This window comes from Zalophus californianus, chromosome 10 (genome assembly GCF_009762305.2).
Source record: "Zalophus californianus isolate mZalCal1 chromosome 10, mZalCal1.pri.v2, whole genome shotgun sequence".
In the NCBI taxonomy this organism is placed as follows: domain Eukaryota; kingdom Metazoa; phylum Chordata; class Mammalia; order Carnivora; family Otariidae; genus Zalophus; species Zalophus californianus.
In genome coordinates this window covers 32,109,199-32,131,006 of record NC_045604.1, presented here as the reverse complement: position 1 = coordinate 32,131,006, position 21,808 = coordinate 32,109,199, and the positions used below count along the sequence as shown (strand labels likewise).

Genomic DNA, 21,808 nt, shown 5'->3' with positions numbered 1-21,808 from the left:
CTGTGTGGCGGAGCTTGCGGGGATGGCTTAGAGGTGCACTTCTCCTCCCCCACCCCCGCACAGCCCAGGCCCCCCCATCCCACGCTAGTTCCTCAGGCGGCTGGTAGAAGAGCGGGCGCCCCAGCCCTCGGCGCCCTCAGCCCACGCACCGCCGCGGAACAGCTCAGGTGGCACAGCGGGGAGGGGCGGGGAGGGACGGGGAGGGAGGGCGGCAGCAGCACCGGGACCCGCATCCCGGAGCGTCCAATCTCGCGGCTCACACCCCTTTCCCGCATCCATGCCGGAGCCTCCCAGCAATCCCCCGCCCCCCATCTCCGCCTGCGAGGAGCGCACTGGGTGGGGGAGTGAGTAAATAATTGGCCAGAGGCCCGGCTTCCCGGTTCTCGCTCTGCTTCCCCGCGGCCTGACTGCGCCCGGGGCTGCTGGGGCGACGCAGCCCCTCGGGAACCTGAGACCAGGTAACCTGGCCCCCGCCCCATCCCGGGTCTGGGAGTCTGTCTGTGTTCCTGAGAATGCGCATCTCCCAAGGTTTGAGTCGGTTTTCTCCCGGTTAATCGCCATCCCCACCTCCTAGCCGGGGCGGGTGGGAGAGACACCTCCAGCCCCTGAGCTGACCCGGCTGGGAACGCCGCTGTGGCGCGCGGAGTGCATCCCAAAGTGCTGGGTTCCTGGCGCCTCGCCCGGGAGCGCCGAGAGTGAAGGACCGGGAGGGGAAGGCGGGGATGTGGCGGGGGAGCAATCAATGGCTTAGCCCAGCTTCTCGCAGGAGCTACCGCCCATTCACGGTCTACGCAGGCACCAGCTGGCGGCAGCGTCTTTTAGGTACGAGATCCAGGAAGGCAAAGGCCGGCTGGGGGGCCGGGAGCCCAGGGCGCGCCGCAGGACCCCAGCACCCCCGCTGCGCCCAAGCCTCAAGATGCTCTCGGCTTTATGAGGTTCAGTTACGGCCGAGTCCTCCATTAACACCTCCCCTGATTATTGGGAGGCTGGAAGGGCTGAACGCAGCCTCAGAGCGCGTCTCCGCGCACCAGCCCGCGTCTGTGCCCTCTGCACACCCCTTCCTCCTCCCGATTTTAAAGCATAAACTGAGAATAAAAGACAAGTGGAAGGAGCTGCGGGTCAGAGGTGAGGGATTCGGGTCAATCGAGAGAAAGAGAGAGAGAGAGAGAGATTTCCATCCAACGGTTTATTTATTTGGATCAACAGAGGAATCCTCGGCGAGACCTGGGGACCATCCCGCACCTCTGGCCGCCGCCTCCTGCCCTCCCTCGCCGAGGACCGGGTTCTTGGGGGAAACGTCTGGACCTCAAGGTAAGATCCCACGGGGGGTGTCTGGTCGGAGCGGTTTTCTGGCCTGGGCGTGCGCCCGGACGGCCGGGCACCCCAGGAGCGTCTCGGGTACTAGCGGAGGCAGGCCGGGCTTCAAGCCGCCCAGGGCCCGAGGTCGCGGCGGGAGGAGCAGTTCGGACGCGCCCCAGCGGGGTGGTAGGAGGCTCCGGGGCCCCCGGGCCGCAACGCCCCGCTAAAGCGCGGCTTCTTTCTGACAGTGCAGCCACCATTACGGCGTGATCAACTCCTTTTGCTCTAAGAATGCTGAACGGCACCACTCTAGAGGCAGGTGAGTTATACGCCAGGTTCCTTCTCATTTCCTCTGCCCTTTTTCTTGGGCTGGTGTGCACACTGGTGTGTTTGTGTGTGTGCGCGCACACGCGTGTGCGCGCCTTCATTGGGTGAAAGAAAGAGGGGTGTGTGTGTGTGTGTGTGTTAAGAAATTAAATCGCGCTTCGAAGGCTCAATGCAGTCTCGTTCAGTCTCCTGCCAGGATTCCTGAAAGCTGCGTTTCCCTCCTTTTGCTTTTCCTTGAATGTCTTTCACTTTTTTGAGGATGGAGAGGGGGAGGTGGAGGTCACGGTGCAGCTGAGCCGCGAGTTGTCAGCAGCGTGATGGATGCGCCCTCGATCCTCGGTGGTGCTGCTGGGGGCGTCTCCCCGCTGGAAGGGATGGTGGGGGGCAGGGCTGACACCGTTTCTCACCTGTGTAGGGCTTAACTGGAAACTGGCTTCCCCCGCATTTTTTGTTCAATGCAAACCCCGCGCAGCTGTTCCTGCGCGCGACCTCAGAGGACGCTGTGCGGGACGTCTCCCTTTATTCCTCGGGCGGCTGAGGGCCCACGGCGCAGAAAATGTCAGGTAAAGGGGCTTCGGATTTCGGATGTGGCAACCGCCCCCCGGGAGAAGAAGTCAGGGACCACGATGGACAGAGATTTGAAGGGAGCAAACGACGGTCGGGTGGCTTTGCGGGTACAGAGGATGTGCGTGGGTCAGAGTGCACGGAACGGTAGGGTCCTGCGGCGCAAGCGGCGCGCAGCTGGGGCGCGGCCCTGAGTCTCCCCTCGGTGCAGGAGGGCTCCCCGGGCCCCAGCTCCGCTCGGCCCGCTCCCATCTGTCTGGAGGGAGGCCCTTCCAGCAAGACTGAATCAGAGATGCACCCGTGCGGCAGTGCCAGTGGATCTGTTCGAACATAGAGATTCCCTATGCCCACCGACTAGAGAAAGGCCTGGCGGCTTGGGGCCATCGGCTCACCTCCTGCCCAGCGCCGCCGGGGAGACCAGGACTGAACGCGCCGTTCCCAGCCCCGGACGACGTCCACTACCCCGGGCTCTGGGGTGCTCACGACAGTGCCCAAAGACAGACACTGCTTCAAGACCTGCACCTTTCAGACCAAAGGGGCTCCCCAACCAGTTTAACAGGGTCAGGAGGAAAGGTGACCCTCTGCCCTTTGAAGGGCAAACCGGGGGTACAGGATCTTGGCTTCCAAAAATCAGATATAAAGAGAACTTATGTTGCCAATGCTCTCAAGAGATGGGTCTGCAGGGTTATTTTCCTCTCTGGATCCTAAAGCCTCTACTGCTCCCTGGGTAAAGCTATGCCTTCCCTTTATTTCCCCTCTCTTGCCCTCTTGGGAGTTTTTCTGGGCCAGAGCCTGGGACAAACTTGCTGCCTTCCTGGAGGTTCCAGGACCCTGAACCATCAACCCCTCCCTACTTCTCTGCCCCACTAGCGACCAGCCAACCGCTTTTCTGAAAGGGGCAACAGTAGCCTGATGGATGGATCATGGAGCAAAGAAGAGAATGGACTGTGTGTGCCCAATTGTAAGGAGGGTGGCAACTGGCCAGGGTTCTGCCCCACCGCTCCAAATAGAGCTTTGAGTTCAGGGAGGAGAGTTGAGGTCCTATTATGGGCCGCAGGTGGGGTACAGCCCCTTGCACCTGTCCCATTTAGAGAGGCGGAGCCCCAGGAAATGAACCAGGGAGCACTCCAACTTTTTATAGAGCACTCTCGGGCAATTCTGAGGGACACCGGGCTCCAGTCCCTCCTCTCCAGAGGTGAAAGAAGTCAGAGCTACAAAGATGCTCTCCTTAAAGTGCTTACTCCCTTTGTAAATAAGAGGTAGTGAGGGGGGCCCTCTTAGGTAAACTTTTGGGGCTCCAAGACAAAAAGGATACCCCAGATCACACATCCAGTTCTTGGAGCATCCCCCCCTGCCCCCCCAATGGGCATCCTCTTTAAGGATCTGTGAGAGGAGGCAGAGCTGGGCGGGTGGGGAGCAATTTCTGCAGAACTAAAAAGGACCTCCCAAACTCCAGCAGCACCCCCTGCCCCACCCCTAGCTCTGCAAATTTCCTGCCTTGGCTGAGAAGGAAGACTCCTGGCAGTACACTTCTTTATGGGAAGTAACAACACCCACTGGGTGCAGGAACTTATAACCTAAGTTTTATAAGAAAAAAGCAGGCATAGCTGGAATCCAACCCCAAAGCTGACTGTAGAAGGTGCTCTGCCCTGCCTGTACCCGATAGACGATTAACAAATATTTGTGGAGCAGATGAACGCATGAAGGATGTTTTACAGGACTTCTGTGATTGGCTTCCTTGGAAACTTCACAGAACTATTTTTCCTGGAGCTGTTTGTTAAACTTTCACTTCATTAAGTCTCCAAAGTTCATCTCTTGCAAGAACAGGGTTGTGTTCTTGCATTCTTTGTTGTTTTTGCTGAGCAAGACCAAAATTCAACAACAGCCAAACCTAATTCCAACACCCCCGTTTGGCAGGCGGGCGATGGGGATGGGGGGTGAGAGCGGTAGTTTAGTCCAGAAACTAGACAAAGCAGGTCCCTGGATTGAGGTCCCAAATTTACTTTTACCTTGGAGCTTCCTTGGGTTGACTGATTTTCTTCTCAGAGACCCCTCCTCTTTCTCCTCCTCCTCCTCCCCGGGATCTGAGTCCATTTAGCTGCTGACTTGTGGGAAGGCAATCTGCCCCTTTGTGAGAGGACCTGCTGTCTCTGAAAGGGTTGCTGCTCCCAGCCCCTCCTTGGGGCCCTTCGTTTGTGCACGTGGGTTTGAAAAGCTCATTGATTTCCATCCAAAGGGGCTAATTACATTACTTACAGTAAATAGCAGCCCTGCTGTCCGGTAGGGCTGCCAAAGTGAGGGGGGAGGTCTCCAGCTTAGTTCACTTGATTGGCTTCATTTTTGTGTGAAATTGTGTTTTATGAGCTGTATTCTGGCACCCAGAGGACTGTAACAGCGTCCAGTCTGCAAATAACATTATTTTTGACCCTGAGAAAAGAGCAAGGGGAAGCAGTGGAGTCTTGGGTTTCATGAAAGAGGTGACTCCAGCAGCTTCAGAAGGCGATGCTTTGGGACAGGAAGTCAGACTGCTGCACAAGTTCCCTTCCTGCCTCCATTCTTGTCTGCCTTCGCTTCCTTCCTTCCTTCCTTCCTTCCTTCCTTCCTTCCTTCCTTCCTTCCTTCCTTCCTTTCTTCCTTCCTTCCTTCCCCTCTCATTCTCATTCTCTTATTTCTTCCCTTCCCCTTTTAACCTTCCTTCATCCTTCCCTCCTCTATCTCTTCCTCCCTCTCTTCCTTCATCTTTCCAGATTTGACCACCATTCCCCTAGAGGGAAGCAAGTCTGCCAACAGGGTACTCCTCTGAGGTACCCGGGGTGTGTGGAGACACGAGCCATTCCTGGGAAAGCCGATGATGGGGAGTGGTGGGAAGCAGGCAGGCAGGAGGAAGGAAAGAAAGGGGGAGCAGCCCTGGCTTCCTCCTTTCGCTGATTATAAAGTTGGGTTGGTTCCTGCCACTGCTCTATGCTTCAGGCCCCTAGGGGGCTTCTGGTGGTTTGAATGAATCGACAATATCAGAGTGTTGTGGACACTTTTTAATAGGGCCAAGGAGGGGCCACTGCTAGTGGGAACAGAGGGAGACAGAACAATCCCGCCTCTTGTCGGGCGCAGGTCTGCCGTTCTGCTTGTCAGCTCTCACCTTCCCCTCCTCCACAGCGAGGAGCCCCTTTCACATCCTCCTAAATGTGCGGTGCATCCAGTTTTACAAGTCCCCTGTCCTGCCAGGGCGGTGGGAACAGGACGCAATAGGGCGCGCATCCAGTCCTGCAGGGGTCCTCCACTGGCTGCCCACATTGAGGAGTTTCAAGTAGGACACTAGGATCACCAGCAGTTCATATTCAATCCTGAGCTGGGTAAGACAATACCTCACCCCGTGTCGTGGTTCAGTTGAGTACTCCCCCCGCGAAAAGTCCATGCCCTGTCCTCCACATTCATTTTTCAAACAAAACCTTTTGGTCTAAAGTAAGCTTCAGAATCTTAGGTTTTTGTAGCCTGTTTTTCACGTTGGGTGATGTTCCAGGCCCTGGTAGGGTGGAGGGCCTCTAGGGGAGGTGAGGCAACCTGCTTTTAAAAAGTGAGTTGAGGAAGAGGGGAAGGGAGGAATCTCTGTTTAACATTTGCGTATTGGGGGTCCCCTGTAAGTTAGGGACCATAAAGTCCACAAGGAGGAAACCCAAAGTTTGGAGCTGACATCCTGTATGCCTTGAGCTGGGGTCTGATCTTGAACTTGGACCAAATAGACTTTCTGCCTCCTGCACCAGGGCGGGGACAATAAGGGCTCATTTCCCCTTTAAATCATGATTATTGAGAACTCTTGGAAGGATGTGTGTGTGTGTATGTGTGTGTGTGTGTGTATGTGTGTGTGTGTGTGTTGGGGGGAAGTAAATGCCCCCTCCTACTAACCCCCCCCTCCAGCCCCCTCCCCTTTGTAATGTTTGTCCCTGCTTGCCCATCACCAGGGGGTTGAGAGGAGTATGACAGGTCTTTGTTGTCTGAATAAAAATCCGCGGCAGCTCCAGGGAGAGAACTCCTCCTACTAAATTATCAAAAATGGGCTGGCTTTAGTCTCTTAACAAATTGGACACAGCTACGGCAGGAGCAGTCCCCAACCCAACCTACAGGCACTGGGAACTTGCAAGCAGCCAGGGACCGCTGAAAATAGCACTTCTTTTTCTTTCTTTGTGTTCAAAACTATTTTCTTTCTTCACCAGATTTTGTTTTCCTCCCCCCGCTGCAGTTGTTTCCCATTAGTAACTCGATCTCTCGGAGCAGTAAGATTCGCCTTCTTCGTCTCCTTTCCCCTCCGCCCCTGTTTGTTTGTTTTCTGCACATCTCCTTCAGGGAGCCGCTGGGGTTTCCCCCTTCTTTTTCTTTTTTTGTTTTTTTTTTTTCTTTTTCTTTTCCAAACACACCAATTTCCACTCTGTCTGCCTCTTTCTTCTTCCCTCTCTCCCTCTTGCCTTCCGTCCCCGAGCGTCTCTGCGCTCCTCCAACACGCAGCTCTCTGCCGTCCCTTCTGCTCCTTCACTCGGATGAGCTGAGAGCCGCGGGCGTGTGTATATGGAAATAGTGGGGTGCCGAGCAGAAGACAATTCGTGTCCTTTCCGTCCCCCAGCCATGCTCTTCCACGGGATCTCCGGAGGCCACATCCAAGGCATCATGGAGGAGATGGAGCGCAGATCTAAGACCGAGGCCCGCCTGGCCAAAGGCGCTCAGCTCAACGGCCGCGACGCGGTAAGGACGGGCCCCTCGGCGGCGGTAGCCTGGCGCCCCAGCGCGCCCTGCGAAGCCGAGCCTCCATTCCCTGGCTGGCCGAGCTGAGGATGGAGGGTCCTAGGGACGTCCGTTCCAGGCTGGCGGGTGGGTTTTCTCCGGTCTGACTGCCTGCCGGGCTAAGAAAACCCCTTTTCTGACTTGAAACGTCTCCGCAACCGAGACCCTGAGTTCGCTACTCTGTGCCGCAGCTGGTCCCGGTAGAGCAGGGAGGGCCGGGAGTGAGAGAATGGGGGTGTCCCCTTCTGCAGACCTCACACTCCGGTCTCCGGCCCCCCTTGACTCCGGGCTTCTCCCGGGCGAGGACAGCGGCAGCGAGGGCGAGCTGGGCGCGGGCAATGCGCGGACGGCGCGCGCGGCCGTGGCGTCGCGGCCAAGCAGGAGCCCAGGTGGTTCTAGTCTCTGGGTGTGCTGACGGGATCTTTGGAGAGGACTCAGACTCCACTGGGCCACCTTCAGTTCTCAGGACGCTCGGAGCGCGGCACTGCCTAGCCCAGCGATTTTCGGGGTCTCGGGCAGCCAGGCCCGGCCCCTCTAGCGAAACAAGACTGCGTTCAACTTCCGGGCCGGGCGGGTGTAACGTGTAGGGGGAAATCTAAGAAAAACCCGGAGGAGCACCTAGGCTACGCGCGAGAACTTTCTACCCTTAAACGATACAATCAACTACCACTGTTACTACAATTCACATTAATAAAAGTCGCGTCCAATTAATAAAGAAAGCCAATTAGTAATCTATGTGCTTCCCTTTCCCACGTACGAGCGGGAGGGGAAAAACTACAGAAGTCTCCGGAAATGATTTCAGCGAAACAGAGCTGTGTAGATCCTTCGGCCTCACACCCGGCATTGTAGCTCGAACCAACCCTTTCGACTGCTCCCGCGGGTCAGTGGTGTTTTGGGTTACACCAAGTAGCCGAGTTGGTGGATGTTGCCGCATTTGCAAACTGAACATAGTGTGGAGGGCCCCAGATCTGAGTAAAAGGAAGAAACTTTACTTTTCCAGGCCCGCCAAAGTTTTGTGGGGAAGTCCAGCCCATTTCTGCTAGTCTTGAGGGAAATGACCAGTGGTTACTTTCTTCTTTTTCTTTTTCCTTGTTGTGGCTATCCTGTTTAAAACCAAAAAGCAACCCAAACCCGAATGTCGTGGCGGGGCTGGGCTTGTCACGGTGAGGTTTCCTCATCTTCAGCCTGGTCGGTGGGTAAGCGGAGGGGGGGGGGGGGAAGCTGAACTTGGGCACTAAACAGATTTTCAGGACACAGGTCTCCCGGGTAGGTTAATGCAGGGGGAAAAGGGGACTGTGCAGAGGGGACTAGACAACGAACTCTTCTGGGAACAGGCACTTTATACCCTTACTGGGGAGAGGACCAATATCCCTGAAAATGAGAGAACAGCCAAATACACCCCGGTCAAAACAATGTGGACCAAATTAGGAGCACAGGTATCATAATCTCTCCCTTCCTTTTAATTTAACGCTGCCTATAAGAATTTAGGGAAATGGAATGGTTTCAAAACAATCTGTGTTCGTTCAAATTTCCTTTCCATTCCCCCGTAAAAATTTCCATTGTTTTATTTTGTGTGCGTTGAAAGCCACAATTTTTAGCATGTATATTCGAGTTTGGGAGCATCCGCCAAACTATACTCAGTGCGCTCCTAGCATTTTTAAAAGAGTTTCGAGGTGGACGGCATGTCTTTAAGGTTTTAGAAGAGGGTGGAGATGGCCAGCCTGTCTTTAGGTTAATAGTCCCGGGAGAATGCGAACGCCGGGTTCAGGCAGACACTGCAGAAAGGGAGTGAGTCGCAAAAGGAAAAATCGCTAACTTTCCCCCGACGTTTGCCTTTGCGCTGTGGCCCCTGACCCTTGTCCTGCTCCCGGAACGACTGAAACTCGCGCTGCGGGGAGGGAACTCCGCGTTGTGCATCTCCGCCGCGCTCCGTCCTCAGCGGTGCGCTGTGCTTGCCTTGCAGGGCATGCCCCCGCTAAGCCCCGAGAAGCCTGCTCTGTGCGCCGGCTGCGGGGGCAAGATCTCGGACAGGTACTACCTGCTGGCTGTGGACAAACAGTGGCATCTGAGGTGCCTGAAGTGCTGTGAATGTAAGCTGGCCCTCGAGTCCGAGCTCACCTGCTTCGCCAAGGACGGTAGCATTTACTGCAAGGAGGATTACTACAGGTATTCCCGCCCCTGACTTTTACGCCCCGGTACACCTGGCGGGGCCACCTGCCCGAGCCCGGGAGCCTCCTCTCTGTCCCCCACATTTCGCCCCTTCGGGGTACGGTTATCAATCCCGAGACCGGGGAAGTCCACTGCATACGCCTTCCAGCTGCGCCACCCCTACCAAGGGCGGTGAGGATGCGTGGGAGGAATACCCGAGGTCAAGAGCTACCAGTGACTATCCCCCACTCCCGACACTTCACAGTTCAGTAGAGGGAATCTGGAGAAATCTTGAAATAGTGAATAAATATGTGTCTGTCGACCGAGACTAAAGCGGGTATTTTTTTTTTTTCTTTTTTTCCGTTTACTACGAACTGGGCGAGACCCGCACCTTGGAACTGAACTGGTGGCCGGGGCAGCCGGAACCCGGTGTTAGGTTTTTGCGAGGGTGGCGGGAGACCACGTAAATGGCCATGAAAAGGAATAATCGCCGTTGGTGAAACCCAAGCCACTCAGTTCTGAGTTCCATTTACTGCTAGTTAGAACCTTGCTGGCTAGCCTGGCGAGCAAACTCCAGGGATGTTTTCTGATGCTTCCCAGTTATTTTTTCTGGAGTGGGAAAGAGAACTATGCGCAAGTGACCTAGCTCCACTCTCAACCAAAGGGAGAGAGGTGATTAAAAAAGAATTAGATTTCTTCTGCAAAAGCGTCTGTCTGAATGCTTTCAGGCACACGCACACATCCATAAATAATAATAATACCACCCTTCATAGAGTGTTTTGTAACGGATGAAACCCTTTCCCTTGGCATCACAATTTAATATTCTTTACATAGCGTTTGAGTTAGCTAGTGCGGGTTTGTTTGGTTGTTGGGCTTTTTCTTTTTCTTTCTTTTTTTTTTTTTGACTTTTTTTTTTTTTTTAATCTTAACTTTACAGAGAAGGCAACTGAGGATGTTACCCGATTCTTCTTATTTTAATGTAAGGGTTCTTTGTCCTGCTTCACCACCAGAACAGGTCATAAGCAAGTAAAATTAATGACCAAATGGACCCGTGTCCTCTTCTGTCAGAGCCCTCCTAGGTGTCAGTCTAGGACCACTGCTGACCAAACTCCAGGTGTCACGGGTGGCCTCACCGAGCGCCCTGATTTGACTTTTTTTTTTCCAGAAGGTTCTCTGTGCAGAGATGTGCCCGCTGCCACCTTGGCATCTCCGCCTCTGAGATGGTCATGCGTGCCCGAGACTCTGTCTACCACCTAAGCTGTTTCACCTGCTCCACTTGCAACAAGACCCTGACCACGGGTGACCATTTTGGCATGAAGGACAGCCTGGTGTACTGCCGCGCCCACTTCGAGACCCTCTTGCAAGGGGAGTATCCACCGCAGTTAAGCTACACCGAGCTGGCGGCCAAGAGCGGTGGCTTGGCCCTGCCTTACTTCAATGGCACTGGCACGGTGCAGAAAGGGCGGCCCCGGAAGCGGAAGAGCCCAGCGCTGGGAGTGGACATCGTCAATTACAACTCAGGTGGGCCCTTACTGCTCCCCCCACCCCCGCCCCCCTCCAGCCCTGGCCTCCGGCTGTCCTGAGGAAGATTCCATAGAGCTCCTTTCCCATTCAAGATCTGGTGGCAAGAGGGGGTTTTGCTTAACATGCCTCTTTCCTCAGTACAACTCCCTTTCACTCAGAAGAGGGGGAAAGAAGGAGAGAAGGAGAGGGGAAAGAAGGAGAAAGGGAGAGGGGAGAGAAAGACCTTTATTTAGGTTGTGGCAAAAAACACATTCATGACCCTGGGGCCGCAATGACTTCCCCCAAACAGGCTGAGCCAAATCCTTGTTGCCCATTAGTTAATGAGCCCATTAGTTTCTGGCTCCCAGTAGGAGCAAAACAGCCCCAGGGCAATTCCTGTGTGGAAGCCAAATTATAGATCCTGGAGGAGGTTTTCCTATATACTGAAAAAAAAAATCTTCAGAGCCCAACTTCAGTCTGTCTAGAGGAGGCAGAGGCTGTGGTCACCAGCCCAGAGTTAATCAGGAACACAGTTGGCAAGAGTGTTGAAAACCGAATCCCTGATTTTGGTGAAAAGCAGCTGTAGGGGTGGGAATCACTCTCCACAGTTGAGCTGGCCTGTCCCTTCTGTAGGTCAGGGTACTCATCCAACCAGCTCATTTCCTGTATGGTCAATCATCCGGACATCCAGACCCCTTGGAAAAATGAAAGAAGCTCCAGGTCAGGCCCACTGAGGAGCCTTGGTGTGACAGGCTGCTCTTCTGTCCTCCACTGGCCTCCTCTCTTAATTAAAAACAAAATGCAGGCAACAGGCCTGAGAGCGCACTTTCTTCCTTGCTTTGGGGGACACCTATCATTTATCAATCTCTCTCATTCACCACTTTCCCATGGTTGGTAGTCTGCCCAGCTCTCCATCCCCCAGGTGAGGATGGAGATGGACATTGCAGATCATAGCTTCCTCCAAGCAGGAAGGAAGCTCTTTCTTTGAGTTCCAGACACTGGGAAAAGGGGCCTGGAAAGCCCAGGCTAACTTTTGGGAAACTAAGGCCTGGTTTCCCATGCTGGGCCCAGCCCTGGATGGGAATCTCAGAGGCAGGCGACTCAGGCTAGGGAGTCCGTTCTATTGGAAGGGACCTTGGGGACCTCGCTGTGGCAACCCCACTCTGATACCATGAGTACCCAGATACCAGCCAAAGCATGGACGTAGCAGAACACAGATCTTGCTGGTTTTCATCTTCCAGTCCCCAGTGCTGGGTACGGTGCCTGACCCATTGTTGCTCAATGGTAAAGGAACGTTATCCATTCGGATAAGTGATTTATCCACGGTCACATAGCCAGTGTGAACCATTTGGAACTAAAAGTCCTGCTCTGAGCCCGGAGTTTTTAGGGGAAGCCTCTCTGGACAAGCGGGCTCTCCCCAGCCTTGTGCTCGGCTTCCTCCTGGGTTCTCCGCTGATTTAACTGAGAAGAAGGAATCCCAACCCGGTCAGCGCGGCGGGGCGGCGTCCCACGGAGATTAGGGACCAGGGAGCTCAGCGCCGCTACACTTGTCCCTAGAGGGTTCATGCCAGGGTCGCTAGACCAAAGGAAAAGAGCGGCTGGCTCGCAACAGACCCCACCCGGACCGGTTTGTGTTAGGGCCGCGGGCGCAGCCCAGGGTTTTGCCAACCCCCGGCTGCGGGTCGCGGCCTCGCGCTCGCCCCTGCTGCGCTTCCGCAAGGGTTTTTGGTTCGGGGCCACTTTGCCCAGCGCGCTCATTTCATTTCCTTTGATGCGAGGTCCCCGGAGCAGGACGGGCAGGGCACTAATTGTTCTTTATTAATAGAAGATGACATCGGAATCTCGAGCCACTCACCAAGGCCCTAATGCCCTAATTAGAGAGAGACAGAGACAGAGACCAAGAGGCCGAGACCCACATAACGAGCGAGTCCTTTGCAGAGAGGGAATCCCTCAGCCTCGAGAAAGTGTGCAGAAGGGTGGCGATTTCTAGCCACGCGGCAGGAATCCTAGTTTTTGCGCTTGTTTATTTAATCTAACTAGCTAAAATTGATTTTGTCTTGGATCTTACTTTATGTTAGAAAGATCCGGGGGGCTTTAAGAACAGTAGAATTTAGTATCACCTACTTCTAGAGCTTGCACATTTATTTCTTAAGAGAAAAAAAAAAAAGAATGAAAATCTCCTTCCACTTCAGTATTTAGTTTGCAGATTAGTGCTGCTGCAAGGTTTATTGAGAAAGGTGATGCTGTTTTGCTCATGCGGGAGGAAAGGGTTGCTGAGGCCTCCCTATCCTGAGTTTGTACATCACACCACCTCAGACTGGATGCTTATTAATTAGCATCCACCCCGTCCTTTCCGGACTTTCCCTAGAGATACAAATGAATAGTATATACTTCTTTAAAATCAGATGAAAATAATCTAGAGAAATTGGGTTAAAGATACATGACCAGAAATCAACCCCGGTATTAAAAAAATATTTATGAATCTAATGCAAGTTTGTTGCAAAACTAGCAAAAGAAAAGCTTCAGCAAGTTAAAAAAATGTTAACTCATTATTTTAACTTTCTCTGGATCTTACATTGCCATCTCTGCTTAAATGTAACAGTCTCAGAAAGAGTAAAATTGACACTAAACAAATATAATTTATACATCAATATATTTAAAAAAATATACAGAAAATGTGTTTAGGATTCAAAGACATCGAGAGAAGATGTGAAACTTGGTAAAGATCACTTAGTGCTTGACATCTGGCAAATACCTTTTAATGAGAATATTCCTAATTTAGTTTATACCTCCTTGTGCAGATACCGGGCAGATATTTTAGAAAGAGACATAGTTTATTTGGAATGCTGGATTGGAAAGCAGCCCTCCAGGGGTGAGAAGAAGATTTAGTCTAGAACAGGCAACTCTTATTTGGGCAATTTAGCATTAATGGAGAGACTACATTTTTGCTAGTTTTAAAAATCTCCCTTTCCCAAGTGTAGGTTTTCCTTCTATTCCAAACTTCAAAAGCTCCTGATGGTTGTTAAATTAGCCTGGCACTGACCCCTAGTGGTCTCCCAGGGATCAGTTAGTTCTCAGAAGGTTATATACCTTCAGAAGAGAAACTCACTTTAGTATAGGTGACCACTTCGTAAGTGACTGGAAAATAAAATATTTAGATCTTCTCACTGACTTTGTAATGGCAGATGTGTACTTAGAGGTGGATGGTTAAAGCAGTTTTAAGAGTGTTATCATTTCATCTCATAATTCAGGGGGAACACATATAGCTTTTAGAAGTAGACCCTGGGGAAACACAATCACTTGCAAGTTTATATAATGCATTTGTAGTTAAACACAAGCAATTTAGGATAATACACTGAGTTACTCTGTGGAAGAAACAGATTGGTCTTTTAAGTTGAATAATATGATGACACTGTCACAGGAAAAGCATACACTAATATCTGCTTAATAAAGAGCTAGTCTATGTGGAAACAAGTCCCATCATTGTGTTTAATGAACTAAAGTTATCTGCTGAGTTTTTAATCTGCAATAATGAATATAGAATACATATTCAGAAAAGCAATTTAATCAAACTATTCTATAATTATTTTTCATAAACTTCATTTTAAAGACTAATGAAGTACATAGTGAAGTTAGGAATCATACTCATCTCCAAGAAATATTATCTAGGGATGGGGGAAAGGCTAAGGGCATTATTTCAACCCTAACTTAAATCTTCTACCCCAAGTGTAATATTCAATCTGATGTGCTGTTCAGGGAAAGTTACATGTTACTCACATATGATAGGAATGAAATTGCATTTGAAGAAGCCTCCGATGACTGAGGTGTGCCTCTTTGACCATTTTGTTGTGGGCACATTTATAATCTGGTTGTGAAATATAGCTCAGTTTACTGGAGATAAGTATAGTTTTATAGTAGGTCATAAGATGCTGTTTCATCCATTTGAGGATATGAAAGTACAATTCTGTAGAATATTTCAACTCAACATATCCCCAGTGGACTAAAATGGGGTAAAATGTAAAGTACATACTTTTTCTTATCTCTGAGTACATGTTACTCTTCTGGTGCAGTTTAAGAAGTCTGTGTTCAACATTTGTAGGTATATATCTAGCTTGGATTCCCTTTGAGTTGACTTGATTTTTCATTAGTAGTCACTCAATTTTATTGACGAACAAAGATTCAAAATCTTGGTGAAATGCTTTTGAGTCCTGGCCCTGTACTTGACTTAGCAGACACAAAGGTGAAAGTTATATAATCTTTCCCTCAATGAACTCATCTGCTCTTTTGCCAAACGTGCCCTCTACTTAAGCGTCTTATGGAAACATAAACAAAGGAGACATTAATTCATGCTTAATATAATGTCTTCTTACATTAGAGAGAATTTCTTGTTATGTGGATTTTGTGATGAAATGTGATGACCTCTTCATTGATGACCAAAACTACTGTTTCTGTATATATGCTGACTTAACCAAAAATAAGTTTTAGAACATAATTCTAACCAGACCATAGCAGACAAATAATATTTTATCAAGCAGAAGAGCTAATATTAAGAAATGCCTTACTTTCTTCAGATTCAGGTTTTGTCTGACCCCACCAAGTGACATGATCAGGTTGATTTTAGATATTCTATTATAATGTACTAAAATGTAGGATGATCAGATCTGCAAATGCATCATCTAAGTAACTGAAGTAAGGGTTTAAAGAAAAAAAAATGCCATGCCCTTTAAGTTGAGATGAAATCAGTCAATATTTAGCAAAATATTTTCATTTTGTAATCCTATTTTCTTTGCAGAACCAGTAGGTTATTGGAAATGGCCTTTTAAATGTACATCTTTACACCCTGGGATGATGACTTTCAGGCTGGTTTCAAAGGCTGGATTGTTTTGCCCTCAATGCTGAGCAGGGCTTTGCAAGGAGAGAGATGTCACCCTCTTTCTGCCAGGCCAGCCGGGGGGCACAGCTCAAATCCCAGTCACACACATCCACGTCCCAGCAAAAAGGGCCAAGATCTGAGCTGAGAAATAAACGCCATCAGTGTCTCTGAACTGTGAGCTGTGGGGAGCGCTTCAGGCATGAACTGAGTGAAGAGAAGTCTGGGCTCATTCTCTTTCAGAAATATTTATTAAAATAACTCCAAGGGAAAACTGTTTTCTTTCTGGGATTGCCCAATGTTAACCAGTTATAGCTAAAAACCCTCAAAAACAATATCCTTAGGATTACATAAGAAATCTATAAATTCTTATTTTGTAACTTCTCCCTTTTCTCCAGCCACTTCCTACCTTTTTCCTGATTATGAAGACTCTAGGAACATCAGGAAAAGCTAAAATTTGGAACTGACTTAGATTCTTCCTTACTTGGTGGGCTCTCAAAAACTCTCAGATTTGAGAGAGCTGAAATTACTTGTTTGCATATCCCTCATGGTAAAGAACAGTGCCTTCAGACAGTATGTTTCATTTCACAAACAGACAAAATATGGAGTCTTTAAAAATTGTGTTTGTGTAGAAGGGCAGGTGCTGATATGTATAAACATATTAGAGCTTTTCCTTTTCACTCTTGGATGCTTCTTTCACACTTAGGGCTTGTCTTCCCGAGCTTGCTAGCAACCGTTATGCAAAAGAGAGAATTTATCTAATACTTTTCTGTTACATAAACTTTGGTTGTGTCCATATTAAGAGGCTGGTTTGGCGGACTTTGGCAATTAACCTCTTTGTTTGGTCTAGATACTTCTTATTACATGGGTTGACAGGCTTTCCCACTGTTGCTTTATTATCAAAGCATTATATAGCCTGCCACCCCTGCAGCTAATGGCTGACTTTCCACTGAGCCCTTGCTTGTTCGCTGTTACCGCAACAGGTTGTAATGAGAATGAGGCAGACCACTTGGACCGGGATCAGCAGCCTTACCCACCCTCGCAGAAGACCAAGCGCATGCGAACCTCCTTCAAGCATCACCAGCTACGGACCATGAAATCCTACTTCGCCATCAACCACAATCCGGATGCCAAGGATCTCAAGCAGCTTGCTCAGAAAACAGGCCTCACCAAAAGAGTTTTGCAGGTAAGAAGCCTCCATCATTGGCTGTGTATACCTCTCCCTTACCCTTGCCAGTAAAAATAGTTCTCTTCCCTGTTTAGAGCAATACAGATATTTCCTGTACTGCTTTTCACTAGTTTATCTTAGTTATCTCCCAAGAGGGTAGGCTGAAATTTTGCAGGGGCTTCCTGGAGGGTGCCCAAAGACACTCCCAGGATCTTCTAAAATGCAGCCACTTTCTCCCTGTAGGTGGAGAGATGGGCCCACCAAAGCCAGCAAGCTTGCCTCACCGCTTTGCTAATGTGGCTGATGTTATTTGTACAAGTTGTGGCTTTAGAGAGTTCCATTCACACTAGGCTCAGTACAGAGTTGAAGGGGGACCTGCTGGTGCTTTTGTATTTCAGCAAACTCTTGGCAGCCTCACTCACAGGCCATGACCTTCCAAATGCAGATCAACCCTTTTTTTTTTTTCATTTCCTGAATAGCCACAACTACGGTGTCTCAGCAACCAACTGTAGCAAGTATTTTCCCATTTTAGTAAACCATATTTCAAAACTAAACATTGGGAGTTAGATGTGCTGTCCAATTGTTTTCCTAAACTCATAATGGTAAGAATATACAACTAATGAAATTATAGTGGGTTGCTGTGGGTCACCAGTGATCCTTTTCTACTACTCAGTGACAAATTGCAGATACTTAAATTTCCACAACCAGTTTCTGGCTGCTTGGGGTCTGTGGTCCTGGGTTTTTCCTATGCACAGACTACTTACCATGTGTCAGACTCAAGGATAGCCTGAAATCTGTTTCAATGATGTTCATTTCATACGAGTCATTCTTACTTTGCAAAACTTTCAGTGATCCTGCCTCTCCCCATTCTCAAAAGATAATAATCAGTTAAGGAATCAGGATATATTTTTCCCCTTTATCTCTGTGCCTTCATTTCTATGGTATTTCCACTTAAGCATCAGTTGTCCCACGTGGCACTTGTTAATGCTGGGGGGATATATGCAGTTGAGAGAATATCTGTAGCATTCCTTGAATTAATCTGTTCTAAAAGAAAGCCAAAAAAAAAAAAAAAGCCCTTCTCTCCCAAGAAAAACAAACAATTATATTTAAAAAGAAAACATTCAAAAAACAAAAAAAGAAAGAAAAGCAAGCAAGCAAGAAAAAAAAGATAAGGAAAAAAGAAGGAAAGAAAGAGAAAAAAACAAAAGAAGTCTAAAATAAACATCGGTAAAGAAATCAATTGGGATTGGTTTGCAGGTTTGGTTCCAAAACGCACGAGCCAAATTCAGAAGGAACCTTTTGCGGCAGGAGAATGGGGGTGTTGATAAAGCTGATGGCACGTCGCTTCCGGCCCCGCCCTCAGCAGACAGCGGCGCTCTTACTCCACCCGGCACTGCGACCACTTTAACAGACCTGACCAATCCCACTATCACTGTAGTGACATCCGTGACCTCTAACATGGACAGCCACGAATCCGGAAGCCCCTCACAAACTACCTTAACGAACCTTTTCTAACATTGGTTTTTTTTTTAATTCTTCCTCTTCTTTTATTATTCTTATTATTCTTATTTTATTATTTACAAGATTTTTTTTTTTCTAACCCACAAGATATTTGGGAAATAAAAACAACAGCTTGGTGTGTAGCATCTGCAGCCACTTGGCAAATGAGTTTACAGTATTGTCTCCTTTACAAAGTGGTTTTTTGTTTTTGTTTTTGTTTTTTTGTCTACAAAGTGTACTTGGGTTTTTTTTTTTTTAAATTAGATCTTTCAGTTGGTAAGGCGAGTTTTTGAATTATTCTAATAAGTGCCTCTTAAAATTGTATGTTACTTATTTCCAGAATCTCAAAGAAAAAAAGTGGTATTATGATGGGCAAATAATCATATTCCCAATTAAATGAGTAGGTTAATAAAGAATCAGATAATTAAAGTTATTTTTTAAATCTTGCAATTGTATGTGTACTTACGGAATTTTGAAAACTTCACATTGTTTTTTGAATTTTAGAACTGAAAAAAATGTTTTGATCATTCTTTTTTTCTTACAAATGAGGAATATGATTAAACAAAAGCATTATCTATAGCAGCTCCAAATATTAAAGATTAATTAGGTGGGAAATCTGTTCCAAGGACGTGACTTTTCCTTCTTTTTGGGATGTACATCCCAGCAAAACTTGTTAGTTAGTTACTTGTTTTTCAACGTTTGAAAAATACTTAAACTCCCTGTGTATCTATGAAAATTCCATATAGAGTTTGAAATTCTATACTTTTAACCTTTAACCTAAAGCTAAAAATGATAGTTGTAAAACCATTCTTTCTAAATTAATTTTTTTCCTAGGGAAAATGGAAATAAGCAAAATATAATTTTTTAAGAAGTTAAAAAAGTATAATTTAATTAATAGATCTATTAATTGGCTTCAGCTGTACCATGATATTGTATCTGGCATTCTATATGAATAATGTTTTTTTTTAAAAAAAAAACCTTAGTAGACTAATATTAACAACAAGAAATCTTCGGTTTGTTTTACTTTATTTTACTTTGGCATAGGTTGATATATTTATCAGAAAAAAACCCTTTTCTGACAGTACAGATTGAAAGTTATTAGTCTTAAAGTAGATAAACTCAGAAGCCTTGTGGATGCTGATCTGAATATATTTCCTAGTTTACAGTAGCATTTTTTTTCTTTTAATTTAAGCTAAAATCTTAATGGTCTGGGCAGTGGTGAATGTTCATCTATATGCTTCTGTTGTAGTTAAATACCAATTAGATTGTGGATTTCCTTAAAAAAATAAATAAATAAATAAAAAAGAAGTCAAGATCTATGTCTTGCTTTAGTGGATTGTTAAGAATAACTTTGCACATATTCCCCACTTTTTGGACCCCTTAAATCTTCGGTGGTCAAAGTGGCTATTTAATAGATTTTAAAGGTGTCCTTCTGGCTGTATAAATGTGTGGTTACATATTGACAGTTCACTGCCCACATTAAAGTGCATTATTGTAACTTTTGCTCAGGGTCTTTAGAAAATTAGCACAGAAAGTAGCTTATTTTTTAAAAAAAAAGATGGTGGAAGATAAGTTAACACTGTAACAGAAGAAAGGTGTGATTGCCATTATATATTTAGCAAGTGTGGTTATCATCTTATATGGAGCTTAAATCTTGACTTTTCATATTTCTATTACATTTTGGGCATTTACCACTAACCAGACCAAACAACCTTGGTAAGGCTGAGATCTTATTAATACACTTTTACAGGTAAAATATTGATACTTATAAATTTTGTTCTTTGACAGAACAATGTATGGTACTATAGATCTACTTTATTAAGTAGACTAATTATAACTCAGTTCTCCTATGTGCCTTATGATATAACTTGGAAGTAAGTTTGTGAAAAATCAGGATATATGTGTTGTTTGTTAAATTAACTGTTTTAAGCCCTTTTGACACCTCACTAGTTTTGTACTGTTTTACCTCTTATTTCCGAAACTCTTTTTATGGTGTATCCTGTTAGAGGGGACAAACATGTCATAGAAAGCAGTTGTGCACTCTTTCAAATATAGTTGATAAATTCAATAATCTTATATATTGAGCTTCGTGTTTATAGTACAGTAAGTGGTCTAGCAAAATTGTCCATGTTTCTTTGTTTATTGATAAATGCATTGTATAGAAACTATTTCCCCTAAATATTTATGGACCAAACAATTGTGATATATCCTATTAAATTTGTGTGAATAAACCATTTTGAATCTAAGGAGTTTTATTTCCCATCAGTTTAATTTAAGGTTTAACTGTACTAGTGTGTTTCCAATATCTGTATGTAAAAGCTATTAAAGTGGTAATACAAAAAATTTTTAAATATTCACACATACAAATAGTTTTCAGATTTCCAAACTTCTGATTCATTTTAAATGTACACACCATTGCATATGCAATGTAATTCAACTTAGAATTACCTTTAAATATATTTTCTTATAATAAAAGTAATGCCCCACCGATTTGACTCTGCCCAATTTTTAGAATTAAAAACAAGATAATTAGCAGATAAAGTAATTGCATGAAAAGAAACTTAACTATGATTAAGATTTAATATTAGGTCTATTGAGCACAAATGGATATTTGTAAATCAAAATAGAAATTGCAGACCCCTAAAAGCCAAGTTGCTCTGTAGTTAATAAATTGTCACTATGATTTTTTTCAGGGAGAACAAATCTTGGGGCATTACAGCCAAACATCCCGACGTTTGAAAATTCCCTAAAGTATTAAAAGAAGGGGAAAAGTTTGATCGGAAATCCACTGCAGTGAAGACAAAGACAATATTAGGTTATGATAATCATACATTTTAAAATCTATTGAGCCAAAAAAGAGAGAGAGAGAGAGAGAGAGAGAGAGAGACTTAAATGTCATTTACTGAATGTTAACAAAAACTCTGTTCTTTATGGTGTCTAACACAAATGGAGGCTTAAAGTTATGTGGTTTAAAACAAAATTAGATAAGCCGTGTATAAACCAGAGCAGCCTGGCAGTAATGTGCCCACCCCATATTTGAAGAAAATTATTATTGCTAAAAAAAAAAAATCCCACACATTTGTCAAGCACAGTAATTGTAAAATAAAGTCCAAAAACATCCATTTCACTTGCTTGCTAATGTGTACTAGTCCTATCTGTTCATAGAATTTTCCAATTGTAAATTCAAAGAAAAGCTATCACTCCTTTGAGAGTATAGGATCAAAACCCAGTAATTTTAGTATCATTGTTTATTCCTTCCTTTTTAAACAGAAATCTCTGCATGCACTTTTACATCTGTCACTTCTAGTGTACATCTCTGTATAATGACTTATCTTTGCTGTTTCTTGTATGATAAATAGCTTTCATGAATAAACATTTTATTTGATGCAAACATAGTTAACTTTATGTTAAATACACACTATTGAAATTACTTTTGAACACTGTCTTAAGAGGCAGCACGATACATTTCCAACTTGTGATACTTAGGAAAAAAAAAAAATCCAAACAATCTAATGAGGTAAAATTCTGGTAGTCTAGGATAAAAGGACTTACTTGGTTTTTAACTTTTCATGACATTTTATTTGTTGTATTCAATCGACCCATGTATTAAAAATTAAAAAAAAAGAAAACACAAGTTACAACAAAAAAATAAACCTTAG

The 21,808-nt window shown here is 46.4% G+C and overlaps 1 protein-coding gene across 5 annotated transcripts; it reads left to right on the top strand.

Moving 5' to 3' along the window:
• Window positions 1-367: 367 nt before the first annotated feature.
• LHX9 (LIM homeobox 9) lies at window positions 368-21,276 on the top strand. Of its 5 annotated transcripts, none has more exons than XM_027612336.1 (8): window positions 368-458; window positions 1,207-1,311; window positions 1,548-1,618; window positions 6,803-6,921; window positions 8,924-9,126; window positions 10,274-10,629; window positions 16,465-16,667; window positions 17,907-18,164. In XM_027612336.1, the coding sequence occupies exons 3-8, from the start codon at window positions 1,591-1,593 to the stop codon at window positions 18,162-18,164; spliced, it is 1,167 nt and encodes a 388-aa protein (XP_027468137.1). In that variant the 5' UTR covers window positions 368-458; window positions 1,207-1,311; window positions 1,548-1,590. The 5 variants fall into 5 exon arrangements, with proteins under 5 accessions (XP_027468137.1, XP_027468136.1, XP_027468140.1 ...); XM_027612335.2 differs by lacking the exon at window positions 368-458 and adding an exon at window positions 691-822; XM_027612339.1 differs by lacking the exon at window positions 368-458 and adding an exon at window positions 972-1,125.
• Window positions 21,277-21,808: the final 532 nt, after the last annotated feature.